Raw genomic sequence first — 27,866 nt, forward strand, 5'->3', positions numbered from 1 at the left:
TGACTTTTTATTTTGGGACTTGATGAGTAATAGTAAATGAAACGATATGTAAATAGAAGCAATTTTTAATGACAAAGCCATGTAAATTCTCTTAATTTATTATCACGAAACCATTAGGAATGTCCATCTGCTCTTTGGCCGAATTAACAAAAATGTAGCAAATAAAATTAAGGAAATGATAATTCTCTCCATCCTGATCTGTTTAGAGTATTGTGTTTGGTTTGGCGCTTTCCATTTCTTCTATTTTAATCAAGAATATGCCAGAAGGAAGAGCAGCCAGGGACAAACTTCTTTTAACACAAAGCAGGATGTATTTTCATCTGGAAATAAGCAACTTGGTTAACTCTGATTTAACTTTGGCTTTTGGAAACGCAAGAGAAAAGGAAATTAAACTTCGGACGGGGAAATGCTTTTGCTGAACCCAGAGACTCTGCACCTGAATCCAGCTCAGTGTTCTGGAGTCCCCCAATTGCCTTCTGCTGCTAGTGTCTGGGAAGGGAAATGAGTTTCTTTAAGCGGGCCACCCGGGGGAAATATTAACTGTACAACCAGAGTGCAAGAGCTCCCTTGATTGCCCTGAAAGGGTTCCCACTGTCATTTCAGTCGGAATTGCTGCAGTTAAGCCTGAATTTCCTGGCAAGCCCTAGAGGAGGTTTTTCCAACAGGCGTCTTAGATGGCGAAGGCACAGCCTTTCCATGTCTAATCGCGAAAGCAAACCGCTGGACACATGCTCCCTGTTTCCAGCTGGTTGTGTGCATGTTTTCTTCACACTTTAACAAGAACGTGCCAAGGTGTGACATTTTTGAATCCCACCAACTGGGAGCTGTGCACACAAATCCGTTTCGCCTGTGGTGTGGGAAAGTGATGAATGGGGGCTGTTCTGCCTGGGGAGGCGGACTGCTTTCCCTCTGGCGTGTCTGCAGCCTTATTTATTACACACCGGAGTATAAAACCGCCCGGCCGGCAGCAGCTCTCATCTCCAGCCCTGGCACTTGCGTGAGGAGACAACGCGCCTGGAGCGGCAGTGTTCTCCAGGAGGCTCTGTGGCTCTGTTGAGAATCATGCTCAGGAGGCAACTCGTCTATTGGCACCTGCTGGCTTTGCTTTTCCTCCCATTTTGCCTGTGTCAAGATGAATACATGGAGGTGAGCAGAAGAGCTAATAAAGTGGTGGCGAGAATAGTGCAAAGCCACCAGCAGACTGTCCATAGCGGCTCCAGAAGGGAGAAAGTGAGAGAGCGGAGCCATCCTAAAACTGGGACTGTGGATAATAACACTTCTACAGACCTAAAATCCCTGAGACCAGATGAGCTACCGCACCCCGAGGTAGATGACCTAGCCCAGATCACCCCATTCTGGGGCCAGGTACTTAGAATTCTCTTTTAAGGATTACTGGGAAAGCTTGATGAGTTTTGTTGCTCTTGCTCTTCTTTTGGCTGGGATTACTAGGATCGACGCTTTCGAGAAGTTGGCTGCGCTGCTTGGGGGTCTCTTTCTGGGGGGCTCTGGGATGCTTGGGGGACTGTGGGTGTCTGTCAGAAAATCAGCAGAAGTCGCACTGATGTGTTGGGATATAGAGGGGCCACAACGTCGCTCCCTGAGAAAGGAGAGCACAGCAGCCAGCTCCCTGCCGTGCTGCGCCTTGGTTTCTTTCCTGCTCTGCTGGTGTGGAAAGGAGTGCTGACCTTTGTAGACAGACAGACCTCCACCGGCAGATCATAAGAAAGTTAGACTTTCTTAATTTTTTTCTTAATTTTTCCCAGCAGGGAGCAGCTGCCCTTTGATTCGTGAGTTTACTATGACATTTCATGCCAGGCTTTTTTATTTGATTTATGGCATTCTAGGTTGCTAAGCCTCTATGTTCACCTTGTTTCAAAAAGGACCAAAGAGTTAAAACAAACGAAAAAGACTGTGTGTTTTTGAAGCCACCCTTATTGTATGATTGAATGCCTGATAATCACAGAGGATTTGATTTATTTCTCGGAGTATAAACTCGGCACCTAAGGAAACATCTTTAACTCTTTTAGGGTAGAATGGGAGTGAGTTAAGGTGTCAGTGTAGTGAAAGGCAAATTCGTGAAATTCAGTTTAATTTAAAACATTAAGAACAGGAAGAAATAGATTGTTTTTACATGCCTTTATTTTTTTAATTATGTAAAAAAAATTTTTAAATAGAGGTATAATTGAGAACATTAAGAACAGGAAGAAAGAGATTGTTTTTATATGACTTTATCTTTTTAACTATGTAAAAAATTCTTTTAAATGGAGGTATAATTGACATATAACATGATGTTAGTTTCAGGTGTGCAACATAAGGAAGAAATAGATTTTAATTTACCTTCTAGGTATCAAGCACGCTGAAATCAGATGAAGGGGGCAAGGAGAATTACCTTGAAGTGTATTTGATCTCTGAACAAATAGGTTTTACTACAAGAATTGACTGCTCGCATGCATTAAGGAGACCCTGAAGAAGTTCATGCAGTAGAAACCTAAACCCCTCCTACCACAGACTCAGAAGTGGGTTGAAACCGGTTATGTGATCAGACCAAGATCACACACACAATCAGCTGTAGATCTGGAACTAACCTGGGGCTTCTAACTCAACCACACGATGGAGTTGCCCAAACCATTCTGTGGGGCTGTGTCAAGAAAAATTGCTTCTTTGGAGAGCCACGGAAGAAATTATAACCCCTAAATACAATCCTATTAAAATAGGATTTATAAATAAAATCCTATTAAATAAATAAAATCCCATTAAAATACGAAAGCCGTTTTTAGAGATTGTCCTTTCATCTGGCAATCTTTTGGCTGAAGAATGATTAAGGCTAATTTGTGTTTTCCTTAGTGGCAAAGATATTTATTTTCAGTTTTGTCCAAGCCTTGATCTGGACTTTCCATTTCAATAGATGGGATCTTTGCTGAGTCCTTCCTGGCCATGGCAATATGAGCCCCCAGAGGCAGAAGAAGGCAGATGTAGGCTGTCATTGGTCAATACTTCTTGGCAACCAACACCCAGCAGGCCACTGAAATCCAAATTACATTTCTCCCCCACCCCTCCTTCTAGTCCCCCTGGCATCTAGCATGTTGAATCAGATGAGGGGGTCAAGAAGAGAACTTCTGGCTTTTGTGAAGCCAGACTTTTTGGAGCCAGGGGGAGTTTCAAAGTCCCCTGGGTTCCTGAAGTATTTCCAAACAAACCACTAAGAGAAGATACGGAGGAGACTTAGTCACTGATAGTCCAAAGGTTTTCAATACAACTCTTCCACCACTGGCTACGGAGACCCACACTGAATTCAGGATTGTCCAGTGTTCTTCCTTCTTTCCTCATTTCCCCCAACCCTCTTCTTTCATTTTAATTCTCCTTTTTGCTCACTCATTCTTTGACCAATCATTTCCTGTGCTTCTACTATGTGTCAAGCTTTAGGATGGGAATAACTAGGCCCAAGCTCCCATCTTAAAACAGTTCTGAAGGGCTCTGGGGATGAATGAACAAATAAATAAATACCACATGATGAACAAAGTCAGTGCACAAAAGGCAAGTGGGGAAAAAGTGTCAGAGGGGTGGTGGCCACTAAGTTGGATCTCAAAAGATGAGACAATAAGGATGGCTATCCAAGGAAGAAATACAATTTAAAAATGTGTGCTACAGCCAAGAGACCTGAGAGAGGGCGTGAGGAGCAGCTGTGGCTGGAGCTCCTGAGCTGCGGGAGGAAGGCATCGAATGATCTTAGTGCCAGGCTGGAGGATTCTGGTGGCCCGTTACTCTGCCAGCAAAAGTTTTATTTGTTTGTTTGTTTACTCATAGCAAGGCAGTGGAGTGATCAGGTTTGTGTTCTAGAAAGACGACTCTGGCCATAGGGTTCGTGGCGGATTAGAGTGTGCAGAGATGGGGGTGAGCAGACCTGGACTCCCTTTTCCTGCTATTTCTTCTCTGCAGCTCTTCGTCATTCACCTTTGTCAATCTCTCCTCCTCCTCCTGAACAATTTTCTCTCTCTCTTCCCACACCCCTTCTCCTTTCTCATTCCTCTTCCTTGAGTTAAAGAAGGAACTGTGGACTCTCTTTCCTAGAAGTCACCTACTAATAGCAGAGCTCAATTGTGCAATAGCTGCCTCTATGCCTCCATCTACAGAACGGACCAAACTGGTCTTTAAGACACCTCCCTCCTCCTGTGCTGCCCTTTTGCATGCTTTTGGTGTTCAAATTCAACCTGATTATGGAAAGGGTTTGATAAACTCAGGGGGGTGATATATAGTAACTACCTAGTACGTCATTCTCCTCTACCTGGGGGAAAACTTCTGAATTAACGCATCCTGTCCAACTTGTTCTGAGTCCATCAAAAGGCTCATAAGCATTGCTCCATTTGACTGAACTTTGAAAGGCCAGGCCCAAGGGAGGAACCTGCTGTGAAATGTTGCAGGAGAGTTCTCAGGAGGTGCCTGGCAAGTAGCAACCAGAAGTCTCTTCCTGTTTTGATGGCAGCTCTACGCTCTCAAAGTGCCCCCAAGTGGCTTGGGCATGCACTGCAGTCCTAGTTAGCTCTGGTACAGATCAACCTTATCTCCTGGAGCTAACTTCTCATGCCCAGATACTAGACTTTAAAAACGAAATCTTTCTAAGTCATTATCTGAGGCTTTGGAAAAGACTTTAATATCCTTTTGTGTTTTAGAGCTGGAAAGAAAATTCATGACCATCTTACCCAATCCTGTAATTTAGTAGACGAGAAAAATGATGTCTGGAGGAAAGTCACACAGAACTGAGATAGGAGTTCTGGTTCTAGTCCAGGCATCTTCGTGATATTCTTAGCATTTCAGTATTTCAATTCTATTCTTAAACAAACGGCTCCGTTTCAGGATTTTCCCTCCTTCTCCTCCCTTCTTCTTCCCTAAAATCCATTATTGGCAGAGTTTTGGATTTCTTGGAGCTTAAAGAGCTGTATTTCACATTAGCAAAATCATACCAGGAAATTATGGAATACTTATTCTCTGATTGCATTTTTGGATTAGAAGGTGGGGCTTGGCCATGGTGTCTGATTTTCCAAGTGTCTGGAATTCCTTGTCTCAAACCAACTGGTTTGGCTGATTTTCTTTTCCTCCACCAGTTTTTCATAGACTCCCATTCCTGTCTAGGGTTGGGTCTGGTGGACTGAAGACTAGACTAGGATTTTGCTCCAAATCGTAGCATCTAATCACTCAAGACTTGGACTCTGAGCTCTTCTTTTTATGTGTGTGTGACGAAGATTGCCCCTGAGCTAACGTCTGTACCAATCTTCCTCTATTTTATGTGGGATGCTGCCACAGTGTGGCTTGATGAGCAGTGCTAGGTCTGTGCCCGGGATCTGAATCTGTGAACCGTGGGCCACCGAAGCAGAGTGCACGAACTTAACCACTATGCCACTTGGCCAGCCCCTAGACTTGGACTCTTAGCTCTTGCAGGAGAATCTTGGACCACAGATACTGTCCTGCATTTCCCCAGAATAGTCTGGTAGAAACTTTTAGAAAAAAAGGAATGAGAGAGTAAGGAAATAGTCCAAGTCCATTTTTTATTTAAAAAAATGTCTAAATGTGCAGCAATATGATCCACTTTTCTGCTTGGATTTCTAGTGATAGAGAAATATTGAATTTTAAATTCTTTTTTCCTCTCTCTCTCCCTCCCCCTTTCTCTTTCTCTTCCTCTCCTCTTTCCTCCTTCTCCCCCATCTTCCTTTTTTAAATGAACACCTTAGCAACAATATGCTGTTTTCAAAAACCATTGAATTATAATTCCTGTCTAGGAATGTTTCCACAAGTATTTTTGGGGGGGGGGGGGTGAAAAGATTGGCCCTGAGCTAACATCTGTTGCCAATTTTCCTCTCTTTCTCCCCGCCCCCGCCCCAAAGCGCAAGTACATAGTTGTATATCCCAGTTGTAGGTCATTCTAGTTCATCTATGTGGGATGTTGCCACAGCATGGCCTGATGAGCAGTGTGTAGGTCCACGCCTAGGATCTGAACCTGTCAACCCTGGGCCACTGAAGCGGAGCACGGGAACTTAACCAGTCCGCCATGGGGCCAGCTCCATCCACAAGTATTTTGCATGATATAATTAAAGGCAAGTTGCCAATTTAGATGAGATTCCAAATTTTATAAGCAACTCTAACTCTTCTGTCAATCAGCTTCTTCTAGATCTCTAGCTCCTTGACAGAAAGCACAAATTTTAGAAATTTATCTTTGAATAAATAAGCATTTAATTCAGTGTCATATTTGAATACATTTAGACCCAGTGAGTACTCATTAAATATTGGTTCGAACAATGAGATAATCACTTTAAATTTTGAAGCAGAATGCAAAGAAACAAATCATGTTAAATACTTAATAAGGGGAAGTTAAAGTTGTTTCAAGATGTAGATAATTAATAAAAATTTCTTGGATTAACAAACACTTTATTTCCTTAATTTTCTAAGGCAATTTAAGTGTGTTGTGGCTGTTTAAAAAACTAGTGTTACAATGCAGAATTTCTAAGAACTCTTAGCACAGTATCATGAATACGGTCATACTATGTTTGAAGCTGATAGTTCTTATCATTTGAGGGTCATCTGAGCTACTGGTAGTTGGGAAAGAGAGGGACTGCTTCCCAGTCCACTTCTAAAAGAGTTTCCCCCTTTGCTGTCATCAGTAGCAGCAGGAAAGTACATCCTAGATATACATGCCCACTCCCCACCCCGACTCACTCTCCTTTCCAAACAGCACTTTCTTCTGTTAACTCTCCCCTTTCCTTTTCTTTTTGACCATCAGCTCACCTTAGCTACTCCTTGACTTCGCCATTGACATCCCAACCCCATCCCATCTTTTCTGACATTGTTGGTCTTTTGGTGTGAAACTTACCTAGGGACCAAGACCAGAGCAAATTCAAAAGTCCTAATTACTCACAAGTACCTTTCTCTGAAGCTTCTCTTTGTATCTTTTTATAGTCTCCACAAACTGGAGGACTGCCCCCAGACTGCAGCAAGTGTTGCCATGGAGACTACAGCTTCCGAGGCTACCAAGGCCCCCCTGGACCTCCTGGCCCCCCTGGCATTCCAGGTAAAGATGAGAGAGATGTGTTGTTGCCTGTCTAATTGCAGATGGGGCCAAAATAGGAGGCAAGGGTGAACCTAAATAATCTGAGATCACTTGTGTGTGATCCAAAGTGTACACATGGAAAAATCCAAGACAGTTGCGTAGACTGGGTTCATAGAGTCAGTTTGGGTGGAACAGTCTAAACTCTATAGTATTTATTATCTAAATCATTCATGGAATCCCACAGGTGTTAGGCACCCTGGGCACCAGATTCACAGAATGGGAGTCTCTTCACCAGCATCGAGTATGGAAATATGGGATCTTAGTTGGGACATACTCTTGTTTCAGGGTTTCTGCCACAGCATGGTTCATATGATTCACTATATCTATCCTCAAGGAATTTAGGAAGTCAGGGAGGGGAGGAGAGGAGAGCTTACTGGTCTGGGTTATAGGCATCTCCATGGTGCCATTCACTGAGCTACACATCCTTCTGTCAGATTCTTGGTCCAGCTAAGTTTTTCTTCTCCTAGCCTCAGGGTCTTTCCGTGTTCAACTGTCTCTCAGTTGACTTTCGTGCCTCTCTCCGGCTCATGGCAACATTTTTGGACTCCAGCTCCCTGTGGTGGCATGGGAATGCTGTAGAGCTCCACTGTGCCCCTCTAGAACCACCATTCAGCCATCTCTACTCTACTGAATGGTGCCCCAGGCATGGCAGGTTTGGGGAACTTGCTGGTATCCTGGGTCAGCCAAGGAAAGGGCAGCCCAAGTCCCCTCTACCCTAGGACTTCCATATCTATCTGGAGGAGTAATGTCTTCCTTCTATGCAGATCAATTCCCTGGATAGGAGCTTTTCTCAGGGTTTGACAAAAGTTCACTTGCTGTTCTCTGACTTACCCCCACTGATGTTACTATTTACCAAATGAGGCTTAATTAATTTTTTTAATAATAATTTTTCCCTTTTTATTATTTTTATTGTTTTTCTTTCCCCTTCTTCTCCCCAAAGCCCCCCAGTACATAGTTGTATATTCTAGTTGTGAATGCCTCTGGCTGTGCTATGTGGGACGCCGCCTCAGCATGGCCTGATAAGCAGTGCCATGTCTGCACCCGGGATCTGAACCAGCAAAACCCCGGGCCACCAAAGTGGAGCAGGCTAACTTAACACTTGGCCACGGGGCCAGCCCCGAGGCTTAATTTTTTTTTTTTAATACTTTTGAGTGACTTCTCAAATGAAACAAAATTTAAAATAAGAAAACACTCTGTTAGACTTTAAACTATGATTGTTGGCTTGGAATCGATGTCACCGAACATCAAGGGCACCAGGCAGCAGGTGCAGTGGTTAGGGACAGGGGATGTTCAGACCCTTGTAAAATCTTCTCAGGTTTAAACTCTTCTGAGGTTACAGGACAGGCTGGCCCTGGCTGAATGTTCCCCATAGTGGACAGTTTCGTCATTAGCACATTAACCTGTAAACATAGTCAAAGTTCATCCACTTGGAGGGATCGATTGCAAGACAGACCAAATGTAGCATGCAAAATAAACATGAAAGGGCCTGAAATTCAACAAACATAAGAATAAAAGAAGCGGTGCAAAAATGGTCTTTTAGTGGCAAAGTGAAGAGTTGAAATCATTATCAAAGTCTTGCTTTCGAAATTATTGTTATAGTTTTTATCAGTGATTTTACTTTTCCCTCAGTTATGAAAGTGGTTCACGTCCCTTGTAGAAAACTTCAAAAAGACAGAAAAGTATATACAATGACACCAAAATCACTCATGTTTCATCCATTCAGAAAAAAAAAAAACCCACTGGAAATATTTTTATGTAATTTGTTCTAGTCCCTTTTCGTCTTTGGATACACACACAGTATCATGCGATCCCTATTGATTCACAACCCTTTTATCTGAAAGTGTCATGTATATTATTAACTATTTTCTTCAGCATTTCTTTTCTGTGACTATATAACATCATTTACTAGGAGGTACGTTTTGGTTTTTTTCTTTAGCCCCGTCCAGTATTGGTGGACGTTTAGGTGGTTTCTGACCTTTGCTATTATAAATGAGCCTTTGATAATCGGTCTTCTACGCAATTTTTCATCCAAGTCTTGCTTCATAGGAAAAACAGGCTTTGGAGCCTTAAGGGCATCTAAGGCTGTTTTCAGTGTCCCATTTAAGAGAGATCCCTCTTGAGATGCTCTCATGGCTATATTTGGGGTTATTTCAAATGGTCTGCTTTTACAATTGACTTTAGACATTTTTGAAGAAAGAGGCTACATTTATATAAAAATAGATGGTGAGTATGAGTGAATGGGCTTTCTCACATGATGGTATCTTGTTGTTTAAGGAAACCATGGAAACAATGGCAATAATGGAGCCACTGGCCATGAAGGGGCCAAAGGTGAGAAAGGAGACAAAGGTGACCTGGGGCCACGAGGGGAACGGGGGCAGCATGGCCCCAAAGGAGAGAAGGGCCACCCAGGGATCCCACCAGAACTGCAGGTAAATCATCCTCGGCAGATCTCCAGGTGAATTCTAAACTGTCCTGACCATCCGGTTCCAGGAATCGGGAGTGCTTGTGTTCAGTAAACCTGAGTCTCGGTTTGTTCATCTCCACACAGAATGTTTGCAAAAGGCCTATGCTGTTCAGAGTGTGTTGAAATCATTCTTTGGAAAAGAGAAATTTATGAAGGATGAAATTCAACTTCTTCATTAAACCCAATACAGGGCAACCCTGCATATCAGCTCATCTCCCATTTTCCAAATGAGAAGATCTGTTAAATCAAAAGGTTTTTGGCAATCAAATATATAAACTTTTAGGTATATACATGGAACGGTCAAATGTCTACATATAATATTTTATTTATTAATTTTGTTATATTTACATATTTAAATCACGTACATGAACCCTAATATATAAATATTGTTTTCTATCAACTCAGATTTTGTGGCGCAATTTTTAGTTAAACTTTTCTCGTCAGTATCTTCTTTATTACTAGAGACATTTCATTTCTGAGTCATCCACCCACAGATTGCCTGACCAGATCATATTCGTTTTAGCTTAAAGTTTTGTTTTTTTTCTTTTAAAGATTGGCACCTGGGCTAACGACTGTTGCCAATCTCTTTTTTTTTTTTTCTGTTTTTATCTCCCCACCCCCCCACCCCCCCACCGCCGTACACAGTTGTATATTAGTTGCACGTCCTTCTAGTTGTGGGATGTGGGACACCGCCTCAACGTGGCCTGATGAGTGGTGCCATGTCCGCGCCCAGGATCCAAACCCTGGGCTGCCGCAGCGGAGCGAGTGAACTTAACCACTCGGCCACGGAGCCGGCCCCTTAAAGTTTTTTTAATCCATTTGTGAGACTATAATTGGATATTTTAGACCAAGCTCAAGTACCCATTTATTCATTCTTTATTCCTTTTTTAAGTGATCTTCAAAATTCTTGTTGCCAATAATACCTAAAACTTGCAAACATTGCCAATAATGTCTAAAACTTGCAAATTACTAAGTCTTGGTTATTTATTTATTTATTTGGTTAATATTTATAAAGTTGATTCTTCCAAGGGACTCGTATCAACATCGAGACCTAGCATTTTTTATTAGCATTGTTTCCAGCTAGGATGTCTTCCTATAAAGTAACCTGTGGTTAAAATAGAGTAATTGAGAGAACATACTGTAACATGAGAGACTTAAAGAGCTAGAATACAAAGCGACTTTTGTCTCAAAGATCAATTGGGGAAAACTTTGCCTTTTATTTGGGATTATACGGCAGTTGTTTGACCACTGATGAATTCCATCATTTTTCTGGGCCTTGGGTTTTATGTAAACTAAGAGGTCCTGTCGGTTACGCCAACTGCTTTTGCCATCTTGTAACTTTTTAGTGAATGTTGTTTAAATAATTTTAGCAATCTGGGATCCATATGCCAGTGTAAATTTTCCAAAAAAGGAGACAGAGACAGATGCCACTTGGCCAGGTTAAACGTTTCTAATAAGGTTGATTATAAACATTCTCAAAGCTGGAAACCCTAACCACAAACCTGTGAATGGTTATACCATGGCTAGGAGACCCAGGTATAGCTGGTTTAATGGAAAACACCCTGAGCAACTACTAAATTTGCTCCATTAGCTTATTCTACCCTACAGCTACAATAGAATCAACCATTTGGGAGAACTGCTTTCCCATGTTTAAAGGACGCATTACAGAAGAAAGAAGGCTGGTCTCAGGCAGATCATGAAGTAGGGCAACTTCCAGGCCCCTTCATTCCCATTTCTAAATCTCTCGTCTGGTGTCACCCCTTCTCCATCCTTCTGCATCTAATACCCTCCACTGTCTTTATGACTGTCCAAATCCTTTCTGTCTTCCAGGACTTCAAGTCATTTGATCTCTCTCCTCTCCCACCCCGCTCCCTTAAAACGCCTTTCATTGAAGACAGACAATCCTAGCAAGTTAAAGAATTTATTGATCTAATTCACTTAGTCTCAAAGCCTCGTTTAAACAGAGGATTGGCATTGACTTTCAAATGTGAGTCTCCAGTGGTGGTACAATTCCAATGTGTGGGTTTTTCCCCACCACCAAGCAATTCTCTGACAGCAACTGGGTGTCCTGCAATTCAACTCAATTCTGATGCTATCTGTCTGGAGATAGCATAAGATCCCACAGGTTAAGATCTCTTTAGACCCTTAAGACACCGATTTAGACACCAGTTGCAAGTCCCGGTGTATCTGACCAACCGGCTATAGATTGGGAGTTCCAATGACCCCCTCCTTGAGTTTGATTAATGTGCTAGAGTGGCTCACTGGCTTATTATAAAAGGATATAATTCGGGGACAGCCAGATGGAAGAGATGTGTAGGGCAAGATATGGAGAAAGGGCACGGAATTGTCACATCTTCTTGGAGCTCTCCTCTGTCCCCAAATCTCCACGTGTTCACCAACCTGGAAGCTCTCTAGACCTTGTCCTTAGGGGTTTTTATGGAGGTTTCATTACGTGGCATGATTGATCAAATCATTGACCATTGGTGATTGAACTCAATCTCCAGCCCTTCTCCCCTCCCCAGACATGTGTAGAGGGGTGGGACTGACAGTTGATGTCTTTTGGGGGGAAAATAATACAGTATTAACAAAATTAAAAAGTTCTTTGGCTGCAGGGCTTCTCAGATCCTTTAATATGCCATGTGCATTTAATAGCTATAAGCAGAAGATTTCATCCAAATTTTCCCAGTATTACTTGATAATAAAATTTTAATATTTCATAAAGCATTTTAAAGTCTAATGTTCCTTGCAACACATGTTCAGAAATGTTGATGTACATTATCATTTTAATGGCTACGTAGCATAAAAATGTTAGAAATTACCACGATTCACTAATTCTTTCTCTATAGATTAGTGTTTAAGTTATTTCCAATCTTGTTGTTACAAAAATTTGAAATAAACTTGCCTGTATAAACACTTTATTTCTTTAAGAAAACTTGCCTATTAATTTATTGCTGACTCTTTCCTTAGATTGCATTCATGGCTTCCCTGGCAACTCACTTCACCAATCAGAATAGTGGGATCATCTTCAGCAGTGTTGAGACCAACATCGGAAACTTCTTTGATGTCATGACTGGTAGATTTGGGGCCCCAGTATCAGGTGAGATGTGAAAATAAATGAATCAGTCTAGCAAAATGAATGACTAAATGAATCGGTCTAGCAATCAAGAAAGAGAAAGAAGGAGGGAAGGCAGGAAAGAAGAGAGGGAGGGAAAAAGGAAGGAAGAAAGGAAAAAGAAAGGATGAAGGGAGTGGGAACAAAGAAAGGAAGACACTAAAGGAATTAAGAAGTCTTTCTGATTCCAGTTAAAACAAGCAGGTCAATGTATAGATTTCTGTTGAATTTCAAAGTAGATGAATTAGAATCTGAAAGGACAAAAACACTTAAAAAAGTGGTGGCCATGGTTACTAAGATTATTGACTCTGATTTGAACTGAACCAAATAATCCCTGAGGGATTAGTTACCTCTGACTTTAAAAGTTCTTAGGTCACAACCCTCACAGTTTGAATGTCTCCTAACTGTGTCCTCCCCTTGCCATCCCCAAGAAGGCTTGATCCTATTTTTTTAATTTTAAAAAATTGAGTAGATAATATATTTACATATTTTAAAAGTGATACAGTTTCCTTATGCAAAGGTGTGCAAATATATTTTGTCTCCTTGTTTTTACATAAAAGCTAGCTTACTCCACATTCTGACTGTACTTTACTTATTTTAAACTAACAGTATATGTTAGAGATCTTTCCATATCATTGCTTCATTCTTTTTTGTTGTTGTTGCTGAGGAAGATTCACCCAGAGCTAACATCCATTGCCAATCTTCCTCTTTTTTTTTCTTTTTATGTGAGCTTCTGCTGCAGCATGGCCGCTAACAGTTGAATGGTGTAGGTCCGAACCTGGGATCCGAACCTGGGCTGCTGAAGCAGAGTGCACTGGACTTAACCACTAGGCCACCGGGGCTGGCCCCATTCATTCTTTTTTACAGCTAGGTGTACCAAAGTATATTCAATCATTCCCTTGTTGCTGAACATTTGAGTTGTTTCCATTTTTTTGTTGTAAAAACAATGCTGCAATGGATAACTTTGAATATACTATTTGTAACTGAGCACTTACAGGTCTATCTGCAGGCTAAAATACCAGAAATAAGATTGCTCCATCAAAGGGTACACATATCTGTACATTTGATAAGTTTTGGTAAATTACTTTCCTAGGGTTGTACCAATATACTGCTATTGACGAGGTGTGAACATACTTGTCTCCTGATAGCCTCATCAACAAATTGTGCTTTCAAATGTCTGGACATTTGATAGATAAAAAATGCTATTTTTTAAAAAAAACTTCTTACTTTGAAATAATTTTCAACATACAGGTGAGTTACAAAGATATTACAAAATTCTCATATCCCCTTTAAACAGCTTCCCTTAATGTTAACACTTCATACAACCAAATTACAATGAATAAAATGAATAAACGAAACTCTAGATATAATACTACTGACTAAACCACAGACTTTATTCAGATTTCACCAGGGTTTGCACTTATGTCCTTGTCTTGTTCTAGGAACCAATCTGAGATCTGACCTTATGTTTAGCTGTCATGTCGTCCTCATCTCTTCTTATCTGGGACAGATCCTGAGACTTTTCTCATCTTTCATGACCTTGGCAGTCTTGAAAAGTACTGGCATTTTGCAGAATACCTCTCATTTGAGGTTTGTCTGATGTTTTCTCGTGATTAGGTTGACATTATGACTTTTGAGAAGAATAATACGGAGGTGATGTACTCTTCTCTATGCGTCATATTGGGGGTGTTGATGCTGATAAATCTTATTACTGGCAGTGTTCACCTTGATCACTTGATTAAGGTAGTGTCTGCCAGGTTTCTCCACTAAAGCCCCCCATTTTCCATTGTAATTAATACGTATTTTTAGGGAGATACTTTGAGGCTATGAAAATACCCTCTTTGTCTTCAAACTTTCAGCCACCAATTGTTTTTCACCATTAGTGAATTTTGCTTACAGCAATTATAATTGTGATGTTCTATTGGTGATTTTCTATTTCATTCCTTTCTTCTATATTTATTAATCAGAATTATTCTGTAAGGGAGGGTTGTTCCTTCTCCCCTTTTTATTTATTTATGCAATCATTTATTTCTATCAGTATAGACTCATGTCCACTTATTGTCTCCTTTGGATTATAACATTCCATACTATCATCATTTATTACGTTGCTCACATTGTTCCAGCTTTGGCTATTGGGAGCACTTTCAACTTGGCTCCCGTGTCCTTTACATGCCCCAATCCTTTATTTTTTGAGCACTTCTATATTTGTTTCCTATTGCTGCTGTAACAAACTACCACAATCTACGGGGCTTAAAAGAACACAGATTTATTCTCTTACAGTTCTAGGGTTCAGACGTCCAAAATCAGACCAATCGGGCTAAAGTCAAGGCAGAGGCAGCGCTGGTTCCTCTGGAAGCTCTAGGGGCGTGCCTCTGCCAACTCTTAGAGGGAATGCTGTTCCCTGTCTCACAGCTACATCACTTCAATCTCTACTTCCATTGTCGTATCACGTTCTCCTCTCAGATTCTGACTTCTCCCGTGGCTCTGTTATGACAGTGTGATTACCGTGGGCCCACCCAGATAATCCAGGATAATCTCCCCATCTCAAGATCCTGAACTTCATCACACCTGCAAAGTCTCTTTTGCCATATAAGGTAACATTCACAGGCCTTGAGGATTTTAGACATGGGCATATCTGGGGGCCATTGTTCAGCCCCCCACAATTTCCTAACTTTATAGCACCATAAGCTGCTTCAGGCTCATCTTGCATTTTTCCCTGTCCCGGCTCTGGAAATATCCACTTTTCCAAGGAGCACTGGTTCCTTTTATTGGAGCTTGGTATTTAGAAACCAAGATCTGGGTGCCAGATGTACTCCTTGCCACTGGGATGTCACCGTTTCTAAGTCCTGTTAATGGACAGAGCTGAGGAATATATGTCTGTGTACTAACACATACACAGACACATATCTCTATCTCTATGTATCTATATAGATATTGTGTGTTGAGAAACAAACAAATAAACAAACATGAGTTCATTATGATACATCTGTCTCCAATCCAGCACCACTGAGTTCATTCCAGCATTCGCTTTATTTGTAACTTCTTTCTTTGATAGTGAGAAACTTGGCTCTCATAATCTATAATATATTTACTTACTTGTTGAACCTTAGTATAAAAATAAAATAGTTACAAAATTTCTAACCCGTATCCCATGAGAAACAAATTTACCAACTAGGGTATAATATTTCTTTACAATTCTTTTTATCTTTACAGTATTCAGTCAAAACACTGTCACATCCTTTCTTCCCCATGCCCTTCAGCTTGGTTACTTCATTCATTTGTAACACAGCTAATTTATTTGTCACAGTCTCATCTTGAGTTTCCCTGACATTCCAATTGAATTTTTAAAATTCTGCCTACAGCAAAATTCATGTTTTGTGGTGTATAGTTCTATGGGTTTTGACAAGCGCATAGAGATGAGTCTCCACTGCCACGATATCAGGTGGAATTATCCATCATCCCCAAAATTCCCTTTTGCTATCCCTTGGTAGTCAACCCCTGCAAACCTCAACCCTGACAACTACTAATCTGTTTTCCATCCTTATAATTCCAGAATGTCATATAAATGGAATTGTACAATATACAGTCTTTTGGGTCTGCCTTCTTTCACTTAGCAAAATATGTTTAAGATTCATCCATGTCCATGTGTGAACCAATAGTTTGTTTCTTTTTCTTTCTATGTAGTATTCCATTGAATGGATGTATTACAGTTTGTTTATCCATTCATGAGTTAAAAGACACTTAGATTGTTACGGAATTGACCTTTCATCATGATGTAATGTTTCTCTTTATCCTTGATAATATTTCTGAAGTCTACTTTGTTTAATATATTATAGCTACTCCAGCTTTCTTTTCGATACTCTTTGCACCGTGTATTTTTCCATCCTTTTATTTTAAACCAATCTCTATATATTCAAAGTGGTTTTCTTGTAGACAACATACAGTTATCTTGATTATTTTTACCTAATCTGAAAATCTCTGTACTTTAACTGGAGTGTTTAGATCATTTGCATTTAATGTAATTATTGATATGTTTGGGTCAATTATCATTATTGATATGCTGTTTTCTATTTGCCCTACCTGTTGTTTCTATTTTCTCTTTTCCCCATCTCTTTGGTGAATTGGGCACATTTTTTCTTCTATTTTATCTCTGTTGACTTATTGTTTAAACCTCTTTCCTAAATTATTTTTTAGTTGTTGCCCTAGGGTTTACGGTATTAACCGGTAATTAGTCAGAATCTACCTTCAAATAATACCAGAATGCTTAAAGTGTAGTATAATGACCTTGCAGAAATATGTTTTTAATTCTTCCCTCTCATCCTTTGCATTCTTGTTGCTGCACATTTTAATGTTTTACATGCTGTAAGCACACAATAAATTGCTACCATTTTGGCTTTAGACAGTCAGTTATCGTTTAGAGTAGTGCTTCTCAACCCGGGGTGACTGGTTTAGACTTATTCTGCAGTTTAACATATTCAATGTTCCCCATTAGTCATTTTAGCAAAGTTCCCTGGGCATCTTTAACTAAATTTTATCCTCTGGTTATTTTCTGAAGAAGGCTTATGACATCAATATTCCTTGAGACTTTACATGCTCTAAATCTAAACTCTTCGTTGTAAACTTGGCTGCATATAAAAACCTTGAGGGGGCTGGCCCCGTGGCCGAGCGGTTAAGTTCGCGCGCTCCGTTGCAGGCGGCCCAGTGTTTCGTTGGTTCGAATCCTGGGCGCAGACATGGCACTGCTCATCAAACCGCGCTGAGGCGGCATCCCACATGCCACAACTAGAAGAACCCACAATGAAAAATATACAACTATGTACGGGGGGCTTTGGGGAGAAAAAGGAAAAAAAATCTTTCAAAAACCCCCCAAAAAACCTCGAATGACATTCTTTTTCTTTTTTTGCCCAGTCTTCTGGGATTGGGCCTGGAGAATTCCAAAATAAGTCTGAGTTTTTCCTCTTATAAGTAGTTTAATTTTTTGCTTGACTTCTCAAAGAATTCTTTCTTTAACTTCAAAGTTCAATGATTTTTCTAGGATAAGTGTTGATTGTCCTGGGTTAACTTTTCCTGCTATGCAGTATGTCCTTTTGCTATGTGGGTATAAGCCTTCTTTCTGTCCAGGAAGGTTTTTTAAATTATATTTGTAAATATAAATACTGTTTTTTCTTCTCATTGTTTTATTAAGATGGGGTGGCAGTGGGAACAGTGTGACTTGTGTTAGGATATTAGGTAATAAGAGGGTGCATTGTCTATAGAATATTTTAAAACTATAATAAAACCAGTTAAAAGTCAGCTAGATTTTAGTTGTCATAGACCAGCAATTCTAAACAATATCAGTGATAAAACACTCCTCCCCTGTGAGTGGACTACTCACAAGCAGCCCCCCAGCTCCTCCTGCCATCCTTCACCCCTCCCTCTGCACCTTAGTACACCATTGGTTAACTTCTTTGAGGAATCTGATTATGCTTTGTTTGTTTTTAACTTTTCTTAGTCTGTCTTCTATATCTTATTTTCTCTAATCTTTTGGTGTTCTTTATTTCCATTTCATTTTGTTTGCTTTTTCTATTTCCATCTTGTGTATCCTTAATTGTCTTTTCTGAGGGTTAATTCTCCTTTTTGTTTCTTCTGTCTTCTTTCTATGATGCTTCTTCTTTTGACTTTTTCTATGATGTACCAGTTTTCAGCTACTCCTCTTCTCTGGCCATTTCTACCATGAGTTCTTGCATTCCGTTTCATAATATTCTTTCAGAGAGATACTTGCTTCATTAATATATTTTAAACTCACAATGGAACATTTGGTTACATTTTTCTTCTGCTACATGACAGCATTTCCTCTTGGTCTTCATCTATTGGTAATTTTTGCTGTTATTTTCTACTTTCTGAAATTAACTGATGGTTGAATGAGTTGGATTTTCCAGCTATACACAGTAGTTTCTTGGAGAGAAGGAGGGATGCTGGCAGCCTTCCAGGCTTGGTAATTCAAAGGCTCTCTTCCCTGCTGCCAGGGGCCTCACTGATTCTTTTAAGTACGGCTCCTCTGTTTTCTCTGTATGGCCACACTTCCTCTGCCTCCCCAGACTGCACTGGGTCGAGGAAAACTTCTGAAACCATCCTTGAACTTGCCAGTTCCCATGCCTTTAGGAGCCTTATTTTTGCTGGCAGATTCTGAGATCTGCCACTGCAGGACCACTTTCTACCCTTTCTGTACTTTATCTAGCAACTTTCTCCCAAAACGTAACTTTCGCTTCATCCCAGCCCTGTTCACAGGAGCTTCTTTTCAGCATCTCTACTCCAGAGTGGCCCTTCTCCATCAGGAAGTGTATTTTTCCTGGCACTGTTTGAGATCTGCGGCCATGTGGCCTCCTCAGAACTCCCTGCCCAGCCCCCATGTTGCCTCCATGCAACTCTGCCTACTCTCTGTTACATTTGATAGGACTTACAGGTATTTTAAGTTTATTGATTTTTTTTCAATCTCCTTATTTTGCAGAACACGGATACTTTTTTGGTGTTTGTTTTCAATTCTCCTTGTTTCTCTATATGATATCCAAAAGGAAAAGGAAGAAAATTCTGATGGATGCAGTGGTCATGGTAGAATTCTTGCAAATGCTTTAATGTGTGCTTTGATTTATTTTTCTACCCAGCTAAAGTCAGAAATGAACTGACATGTGACGTGATAGAAGCAATCTTTCATGACACTTCAATCAGCTTTAAACATTCTTATGTGATTTTCTGCTCTACGGATTTATGTTGTAATTTCCCTATAAATACTTTGTTAAATACTGTGTATGCCACAGATTACGTAAGTAACCGGATCTTCCCTGTCAATAGCTCCATTGCTTACAATGGCTTTATAACTGAGGACTTCGTGGCGGGGAAAATCCCTTTTTTTCTCTTCTTGTGTTCTTGTGGCTGGACTAGATTAACAGGAGAAAAACCCAGTTTAATATGTTTGTATTGGAGATCATAGAGAAATGGTGCTTAGAGAGTGAACAAAGCAGGCAGTATATATACCTTTTACACAAAGAAACAATAAATTTGTGAAGAATTGACAGGAGAAAATAACTTTGGTTTGGGGCATATAAATAGTGAGGAATTTAAGCAGAGTTTAGGCTTGAGGCAGTAAATTAGTAAAGTTTGTTGATGCAGGCTTCTCTCCCCGAATTCCCCAGCTCTGGTAATCAGGATGCATGGAGAGCATCTTCACACGTGAGATTATTTCCTGCTTTCAGGGGGAACAGAGACAGGAGGGGCAGAAAACCCTTTTTGCTTCTCAAGTCACTTTAATTCAAAATAATTAATATGATATTGTGGGATATTTTGGGGTGGCCTGCCCTGGGCCCCAACAAGGCCCAAGGATTTAGTAGTTTGTTAGAATTCTCTTGGGCTGGACAGCATTCTGACAATAACAATCACTATTTGACTCCCACTTTACTGTGTAAACCTCATCCAATAGATTGCAAAATGACTATTTTTTACTTTTCAACTTTGGCAGTACTGAGACAGAAAAGGCTGACTGTTGCAGTTAGAGTAACACAAAGATCTTAAAACCATAGTGTGTGTTGCTTCTGTTTTCATTACCTTCTCTTGCAAAGAAAAGTCATGTGTGGATATAATATGTATTTACTTCTGAATTTCCAATTCTAAGCATTTCATTTATTCACGATTGAGTTTCTTAGTGTGCTCTTTCTGAAAGGTTTCTGCAATCTCTTTTTCAGAGTAGTCATCTTTTTTTTCAGGAAGACTAATATCTTTTCCCGTCATTTTGATTCCAGCTTTATCTTCCTGAGGCATTGAAAATTGTCGTGTGTGAGTGTGTGTGTATCTAGTGTGAAGTTTTGGAAAACATAAAAAATTTAAATACATATAAACTGCTTTCTTTGAGTCCTCTAATTTTTATCTGCTTGTTCTTTTTCATTTGTGAGCAAATCTCTAGGCATATGAATGTGCATGACTGATTTTTGTACCATTTCTTTTATTCCAAGCACATTGAATATGCATGGTTGGAACTAAATAAAGCATAATCATACTTCTTTATTTGGTTACACTTGACTCAGAAACAGATGGATCAACATGGTACCCTTTGTCGGTGTCGCAATCCAATGTACACATCAGGATAGATGCAGAGAGGGCTGATGGCCACTCTGAGTTTATTATAACCAGCGTTTCAATATATACATATCTTACATCTGTTAAACATACACAGGTGTTCTGGATGAAGTAATTAGCAGATGCCAAGAATTCTTAGTGATTTCTCAAGGAGCCCTCCCTCGGCCTCTGTTTTGATATTATCATGTTTTTGCTGTGCTCATATATTTTTATCTCAGAGCAGGCAAGGCCTCCTAGGCAACGGCTCCTCCTGCTCCCGATATCGATATCGTTTATCCATGTGTGCCCCCGGGCGACTGATGCCTGGCTTAGGTTGCCTCCCCCTGGAGGTCTTACCCATCATGGGCTAACCGGCCTTCTCACCTCCGGGTCACCGTTTGTTGGCAAGCCTTTTCCAGTGATTATAAACCCTCCCTGCGTCAGGGGCGGCTACACCGTTACAGCTTCTATCTTACTTGTTTACACTTTTGGAAAAGAACATAGGTGCCTTTTTTTTTTTTAAAGATGTTCCTGGCTTTTTCTCTTAGAAGGCCTACTATGGTCTGAATGTTAATGTTTCTGTCTCCCCAAAATTCAACCACTGAAACTTAATTCTCAAGGTGATGGTATCAGGAGGTGGGGTCTTTGGGAGGTGATTAGGTCATGAGAGGGGAGCTTTTATAAATGGGATTAGTGCCCTTATGAAAGAGGCCCCACAGAGCACCCTAGCCCCTTCTGCCATGTGAGGATACAGTGAGAAGTCGGTAACCTGGAAGAGGGTCCTCACTTAACCATGCTGGCATCCTGATCTTGAATTTCCAGCCTCCAGAATTGTGAGGCAAATTTCTGTTGTTTATAAGCTACCCAGTCCATGGTATTTTGTTATAGCAACTCCAACAGACTAAGACGAGGCCATTAGTTTAAAGATGTAGCATGGATATCAATAAGACCTGGCTGTTGTATATTCACTCATCTTTCCAAAATACACCCTCAAATCCAAGCTCATTTGGAGCTGGGAAGATTTTCCTTTTCTCTCCTCTCTCTGCTATTGGATTCTTCTTAATCATTCAGTGAAGATATTTTCTACACTGGCACTTATAGTGGATCAGGTCATATTCAATTGCTTTCAATTAGGAGCCCTTGAATCTTAGAAGAAAACTTACATCTTTTAAAGTATGTTGGTCTTTTTCAAATGAGAAGGATTCAGATTCTGGTCACAAGGTCTTGTTGCTGAATCAAAATTGAATCTTTGTGTTTATTGTATGTAATTTCACTGACTTACACTAGTAACATGAGAGATCGCTGAAGTATTTCCTTAGAACGGATAAGCATTTAGTCTGTGCTCCAGCACTTCCTTATCTTTGGTTAATATCTGTGCTGAGTGCACTCATCCGTTGCAATGTTATACGTGGCTCATTTCACTAGGCTACAGAGGGCCATGTGCTGGTCCATGCAGGGCTCTGTGTCTTGTCAATATGAGTCCTGTGGTGGATGCTGATGACAGATAATCTATACTACACCAAGGAACAGCGTGTACTTCACTCTAAGCACTTCATCAGGGGCAAGTGGAGGCAGTGAGATACACCCAAAATGAGGTAGACGCCTTCCCTTAAAGACTTTGTAATCTTACTAGGGATACACGGTGTACATATTGAGAAAGTCTCAAAAAAATTTGAAAGCAGGTGTTTGAAGGTGAAAGAGACACTCATACAAATCAAGACCCAGAGGAAAGCATATGCCCCATAGAATAGCAACAAAATAAGGGTGAATTCATGTACCTTATCTCCGGGTTCTCAGTGTACAATATGTTAATATAAACATGGACAAATACCTGCCTTTTTCAGGTGTGTATTTCTTCACCTTCAGCATGATGAAGCACGAGGATGTTGAGGAAGTGTATGTGTACCTCATGCACAATGGCAATACAGTCTTCAGCATGTACAGGTGGGTGATCTTTTCTCTCATAAGTATCATCCACACCTCCATCGTTTGCTCAAAGGATGGCCAATGCCAGGGAAGCATATAGGAATCAACAGAACCTGACCTGGACTCCATCCTCACTGAGAACTCCCATATACCAACATATGCCCAGCTTAAAATAACTATTTGGGAAGAAGTCAATCTCATGAACTTGAGCATCAGCAGGTTGATAAGAGGCCTTAAGCCAATTACTATACTCCCTATAATTAATCATTTGTATTCTTTTCTTGACTCATTATTTGTTTCCATCTTCCTCTACCTTTTCTCCTGCCCACTTTGTCTAGAGTTTAGCCCCCGATGGCCTCCTCTCCCATCTTGGTGGGCTGACTGGTTGAGAGTTGGGAGTAGGTCCCTCTCTGCAGGCTGTGCTGTTGCTCTGATATTTATCCTAGTAACCTGGCCCTAAGGATCCTTGGAAAAAAACTCTAAAAAGAAATATTGAAGCTTGCTCTGATGTAAGCTTTGGATGTGGGAGAGAGGCAGAGAGCCAACGTCTTTCCCTTTCTCATAATTAGATGGGCAATGATTTATCTATGAAAAACTTTGTGGCTATTATCTTTTCCCTGTTACTTGTGAAGACTTGTGAGGATTGCCATATTTTCTTCTGGAGCCTGGCCTCCAGTGGGAGGATGTATTTGAAATACCAGAAGAGAAAAAGATAACTGGGTGAAGCTGCGGCAACAAAGAGATCCAGAATATATCAGCTGGAATGAACCAGAACTCTGTTTTTCTTGACCTGTTCCAGGTTGGAGGAGGACAAGGGGCAGCAGAAAGGGTGGAGAAGGGATTGTGGGGAGGTTGAAAGGGAGTTTGCTCTGCCTGGTTTTTTGAGGGACACAAGACAATGAAAGCAGCTCTGCCATCTATAAAACTGACTTCCAAATTCTCGCTGGATCATTGACATGGCGAGAGCCAGATGGGGTAGAGGGCAACAAACTTGTAGGGCTTTTTAGGCATCAGCTATCTATTCAGAGAATTTAGTCACGTTGTTCTCCACCCTTAACTCCACCCAACCAATTCAGGTGCTGCAAGGAAATGTAGAGCCCCTCTGTGGAAGAGGAGAAATGGGGTCTGGTGACTAGCTAGCCTTCTCTGCCCCTGTGGCTAGCAAATATCTGTTGAACCCTTCTTCCTACATACAGAATAATTTTCTCTCCATCTCTGCCCTCATGGGAGATAGCCTAAACTGAGATAATGCATCCAGCTTAAAGCCCAGAATCTTGGGTGATGAGCACTTCTTTCCAGCAAGGCAGCACGTTGACTGTTTTTCTCTTTCATTTGGCTTCCGTCTCTGGGAGGGTCTTCCTTGTTTATTTTTCTCCATGGCCACATCTAAAAGGTAGGTAGGTTCTCCTTGGGGGTCTTCACAGCCCACTCTCTGCTGGTACAAATTAGAGGGCTAAGAACAGTATTTAGTCGAAAGTCCCCTTTAGGCCAGGTTTGGGTTGTAGGGTAATACTGTTTCCACAGAAACTAGCAGGCTTTTGCTGTGTTTGCTACCAGTTAGTTATATATGTTAGCAAACCACATCTAACGTTCTTTCTTGACAGTTTTTCAGCCTATTTCCTTGATTCCTTGTCCTCATGCCCTTCTCTCTCTACTCAGTGATGGCTATCAGGAAGCCTTCTAAAACAATAGATTTAGGTAGCAAGGCAATATTTTTAATCCTTCAGGTTGTGTCACAGGCTGTGTCTATTTGAAAGAATGAGAAATCTTAATGGCAAGACATCAACTTTATCGCTGCCCTTTCTTGTGTAAAACCACTTGGCTTTTCCAACCCTATTAGACCCCAACATTCTAGACTCTCTCTTTCCACTTCCTTTTCTTCAATCAGTTCTTGTCTGAGCTCATCTTTTCTAGAAACATCTTTCTAAAAGCAGCAAAGAGTATTTCGGCTTTTTCCAATCACTTCCTTTCTTAGTGTACAGGATTGGTAGGCATTAGGTCTACCTTCCAAGTTATCGCGTTTTCTCAAGTGTTTTGCCATAGCATAAGGTGGATCTCCAGCTTCCCAGCCCACAATATTTGTTTCCTCACTGCTCTCTGCCTGACCAATGCAACATATTTTAGTTTGGGTTATGGCAACACCTTCCTTCAGTACCAAATTCTAGATTAGTTAGGGTAGACTAAATTGCTGTAACATTGACTCCATGTAATGGCTTGAACATAATCGAAATTCTTTTTCTTCTCATGGAACAGTTTAGAGTGGTTGTCCCAGGTTGGGGCAGGAGAAAGAGAGTTCTCCTCTACAGTCTTCAAGAACTCAGGCTTCAACATATGGATTCCAAGGTCATTCTGGTCCTCTCATTAGCATTCCAGACAGTCACAGTAAGGAAGGAGCAAAAAGGGGTGTTTGTGAGAGTTGTATGGGCCAGTCCTACAAGTGGCACATGTTATTTCTGTTCATATGCTATTTAGAGAACTTAATCACAGGACTACACCTAAATGCATGGGAGTCTGGGAGAGAAGGGAATGATGGGTTTTGGTAAAGAGCTGGCTTTCTACTGCAAAGATTAAGTAGTTGGTGCCTTTTTTATTTTCCAGCTATGAAACAAAGGGGAAATCAGATACATCCAGTAACCATGCAGTGCTGAAGCTGGCCAAAGGGGATGAAGTTTGGCTAAGAATGGGCAATGGCGCTCTTCATGGGGACCACCAGCGCTTCTCCACCTTTGCAGGCTTCCTGCTCTTTGAAACTAAGTAAATATATGAACAGACCAGCTCCACTTTGGGGAAGACTTGTAGCTGAGCTGGTATTGTTATGATCTTAGGGACATTAGAGTTCATAGGTCTACATGCTATATTTAAAAAAATTTTTTTTAATTTTATTGTTACATTGCTAACCATGCTACAGGTGCACCAATAATGTTGGACGACTCAGGGGCTCAGAAGAATAAACCACAAGACAGTCTTCCCAAGTGACCTTGACTAATATACGCAGCATCTTCATCACTCTTCCTTAGGCACCTAAAAGAGAATTCCCCTCTTGATACAGGTTGGAAATAATTGTTCCCATCAGAGAAGTCATTTACAAAGAGGTTGGCTGCTCTATCTTTAATTTAATAGCACCTTTAAGGAACCGCTCAGGTTTTGGGTTCATCATTCTTTATAACGTTTTAGCGAATAGGGTGCAGTGATTATGATGGGACCAAGGCTAGAACAGGAGCACTTGCTAGGACATAGGTACCAAAAACATTTAAACACAGCAAAGCCTAGACTGGGAAGTAACACTTTGATCCAGTGGGTCAATATTCATGAATAGAGAATATATATATATTTTAGTAATTTCAGATAGCTTTTAGATAGCCAAAGTATTTACAATGCCCACAAATAATTGACTCCTCCTTTTTTATAAGGATACTGATATAATTAAATCTTGACTTCTAATGGCTTGTAACTTTTGAAATAGACTTTTCTCATAATCCAGAATTGGATTTATCTTACCTGGCTTTATCAGATTGACTCTTTTCCATTGTGTTTCTTAGACCGGAAAAGAAATTGTTGACTCTGGCTCGCAGAACCTGCTGAGCTGAGCTTAGGTCCACCTAGTACAGATATAATCACTTTTTCTCTCAATTTGGAAATTACCATAATAAACTTTACACACACTGACATGTCATATAGCAGGTGCTGTAAACTCAGTCAAAGACAGTCAAACTAATGGATACAAAATATAAGGGTATTCCACCTAGGAGACATATAAGAAAATCTCTTAACCTGTTTTAAATAAAAAATGATAAAACTTCTCTACTTACCATATTTAGTCAATATCCACAGAGCAGCTATGCCACTTGACTTTTACAATCTATTCTCAAAGGATTAAATTTGCTACCAAAACAATATGCTTGAGAATGTGCCATAAATTCTGAAGATAGTATTCAGAATTAGTTTATTCTAAGCAAAGAAACCATCATTGGGATATATGTTTAGCCTGATGTTGAGTCATATTTAAAACACACTAGAGAGATGCCTATCTGACAAATATCGTATGATGAATTCCCTTAGAAGTAATGAGCTCTTAATTTATTTTCTGTTACAATTTGAATTCCCACTAAGGCTTTTTAACTATGGATTTACTTGTACTGATGACTTCCTACAGCTAGAAGTGGAGAGGACTAATTAGGGCTGCCCCATTGGCTAACTTACCATGTTCCATGCTCAGTTTGACCCTTTACTTTTGATCCTCAAATATTTTAAACTCTTCCTGAATCCACATGCAATGCTACTTTAAAGTGAATGGATATTAGCGAGAATGTGCTCGACTGGCAATGTTTTCGTGATTTAGTCTACGTCTCCCACCTCCTCTCTGGGGCTGTGGGGTCGTGGGGTTGAGGTTTCCTAGTAGTGAATGTCATAAATATTTCATAGAAGTGCATTGCCAATAGATATTTGAATGTTGCATGTTGCTCAAAGGGATTTCATATCTAAAGAACGTATGCTACTAACAAAGTGCCTTAGAGGAAAATGTCAGCCTGGTTTTAGATAAAACTAAGGCGAGAAAAATGTAACGAGCATTAGATGGAAATAAACACACCTTTGTTAAATGTACTGTTTTATAATGTTTTTAATAAAGTTTAATAGTCATACAATTGTAAGTTACTACAGTTTGTTAATGCATAGTTAAAATATTTTCATGCAGATGATGTAAGCAGCCATATAATTGATGATGTGGGTACAGAGCAGGGTCACTTGTCTACAAAAAACTCTACTTTTCAGTCATTCCATTGTTTTAACTTCAATCCTCTGAGTCTTCAAGACGACTTGATGTTTAGAGGGTCCTTTAGTGAAACCTGAACGTCTCTGATGGGGAGGGCTCTTCATCACTCACCTGAAGTCTTTCTGTGTTGATGCCAAAATTCCAGCTTTCACCTTAGTAGATTTGGTTGCAGGCAGGCGCAGAGCCCATCGGACTTGCAAATAAGTCCCAGGTGTGAAGAAGAGTGATCAGTAAGGGAAGTGGCGAGGCCATGATAATGATCAATGTTTCACCATTTTACCTAGGGCCAGAAGTATATCCGGAAGACTGACTTTACAAGTTTTCCTAAAACCGAGGCTTTAAAAAGGAGGTCGTAGGTAGGCGTCAGGGGAAATCTAAAAGTATCATCTAAGCAACCGACTTTTAAATTCTA

The 27,866-nt window shown here is 40.5% G+C and overlaps 1 protein-coding gene across 2 annotated transcripts; it reads left to right on the top strand.

Annotated features, from left to right (window-relative positions):
* The first annotated feature begins 300 nt into the window (after positions 1-300).
* On the top strand, positions 301-27,326 carry C1QTNF3 (C1q and TNF related 3). Of its 2 annotated transcripts, none has more exons than XM_003363859.5 (6): positions 301-1,365; positions 6,946-7,057; positions 9,371-9,525; positions 12,528-12,657; positions 22,602-22,701; positions 25,282-27,326. In XM_003363859.5, exons 1-6 carry the CDS (start codon positions 1,063-1,065, stop codon positions 25,439-25,441), a joined length of 960 nt encoding a protein of 319 aa, XP_003363907.1. In that variant the 5' UTR covers positions 301-1,062; the 3' UTR covers positions 25,442-27,326. The 2 variants fall into 2 exon arrangements, with proteins under 2 accessions (XP_003363907.1, XP_001500263.1); XM_001500213.7 differs by having other exon boundaries at positions 646-1,146.
* The last annotated feature ends 540 nt before the right edge of the window (positions 27,327-27,866 follow it).

This window comes from Equus caballus, chromosome 21, assembly GCF_041296265.1.
Source record: "Equus caballus isolate H_3958 breed thoroughbred chromosome 21, TB-T2T, whole genome shotgun sequence".
NCBI lineage: Eukaryota > Metazoa > Chordata > Mammalia > Perissodactyla > Equidae > Equus > Equus caballus.

Coding starts and splice junctions, on each gene's coding strand:
- C1QTNF3 (XM_003363859.5), top strand. CDS start 1,063: ATGCTCAGGAGGCAACTCGTCTATTGGCACCTGCTGGCTTTGCTTTTC. Junction 9,526..12,527: donor GGATCCCACCAGAACTGCAG/GTAAATCATCCT, acceptor CTCTTTCCTTAG/ATTGCATTCATGGCTTCCCT. Junction 22,702..25,281: donor ACAGTCTTCAGCATGTACAG/GTGGGTGATCTT, acceptor TTTATTTTCCAG/CTATGAAACAAAGGGGAAAT.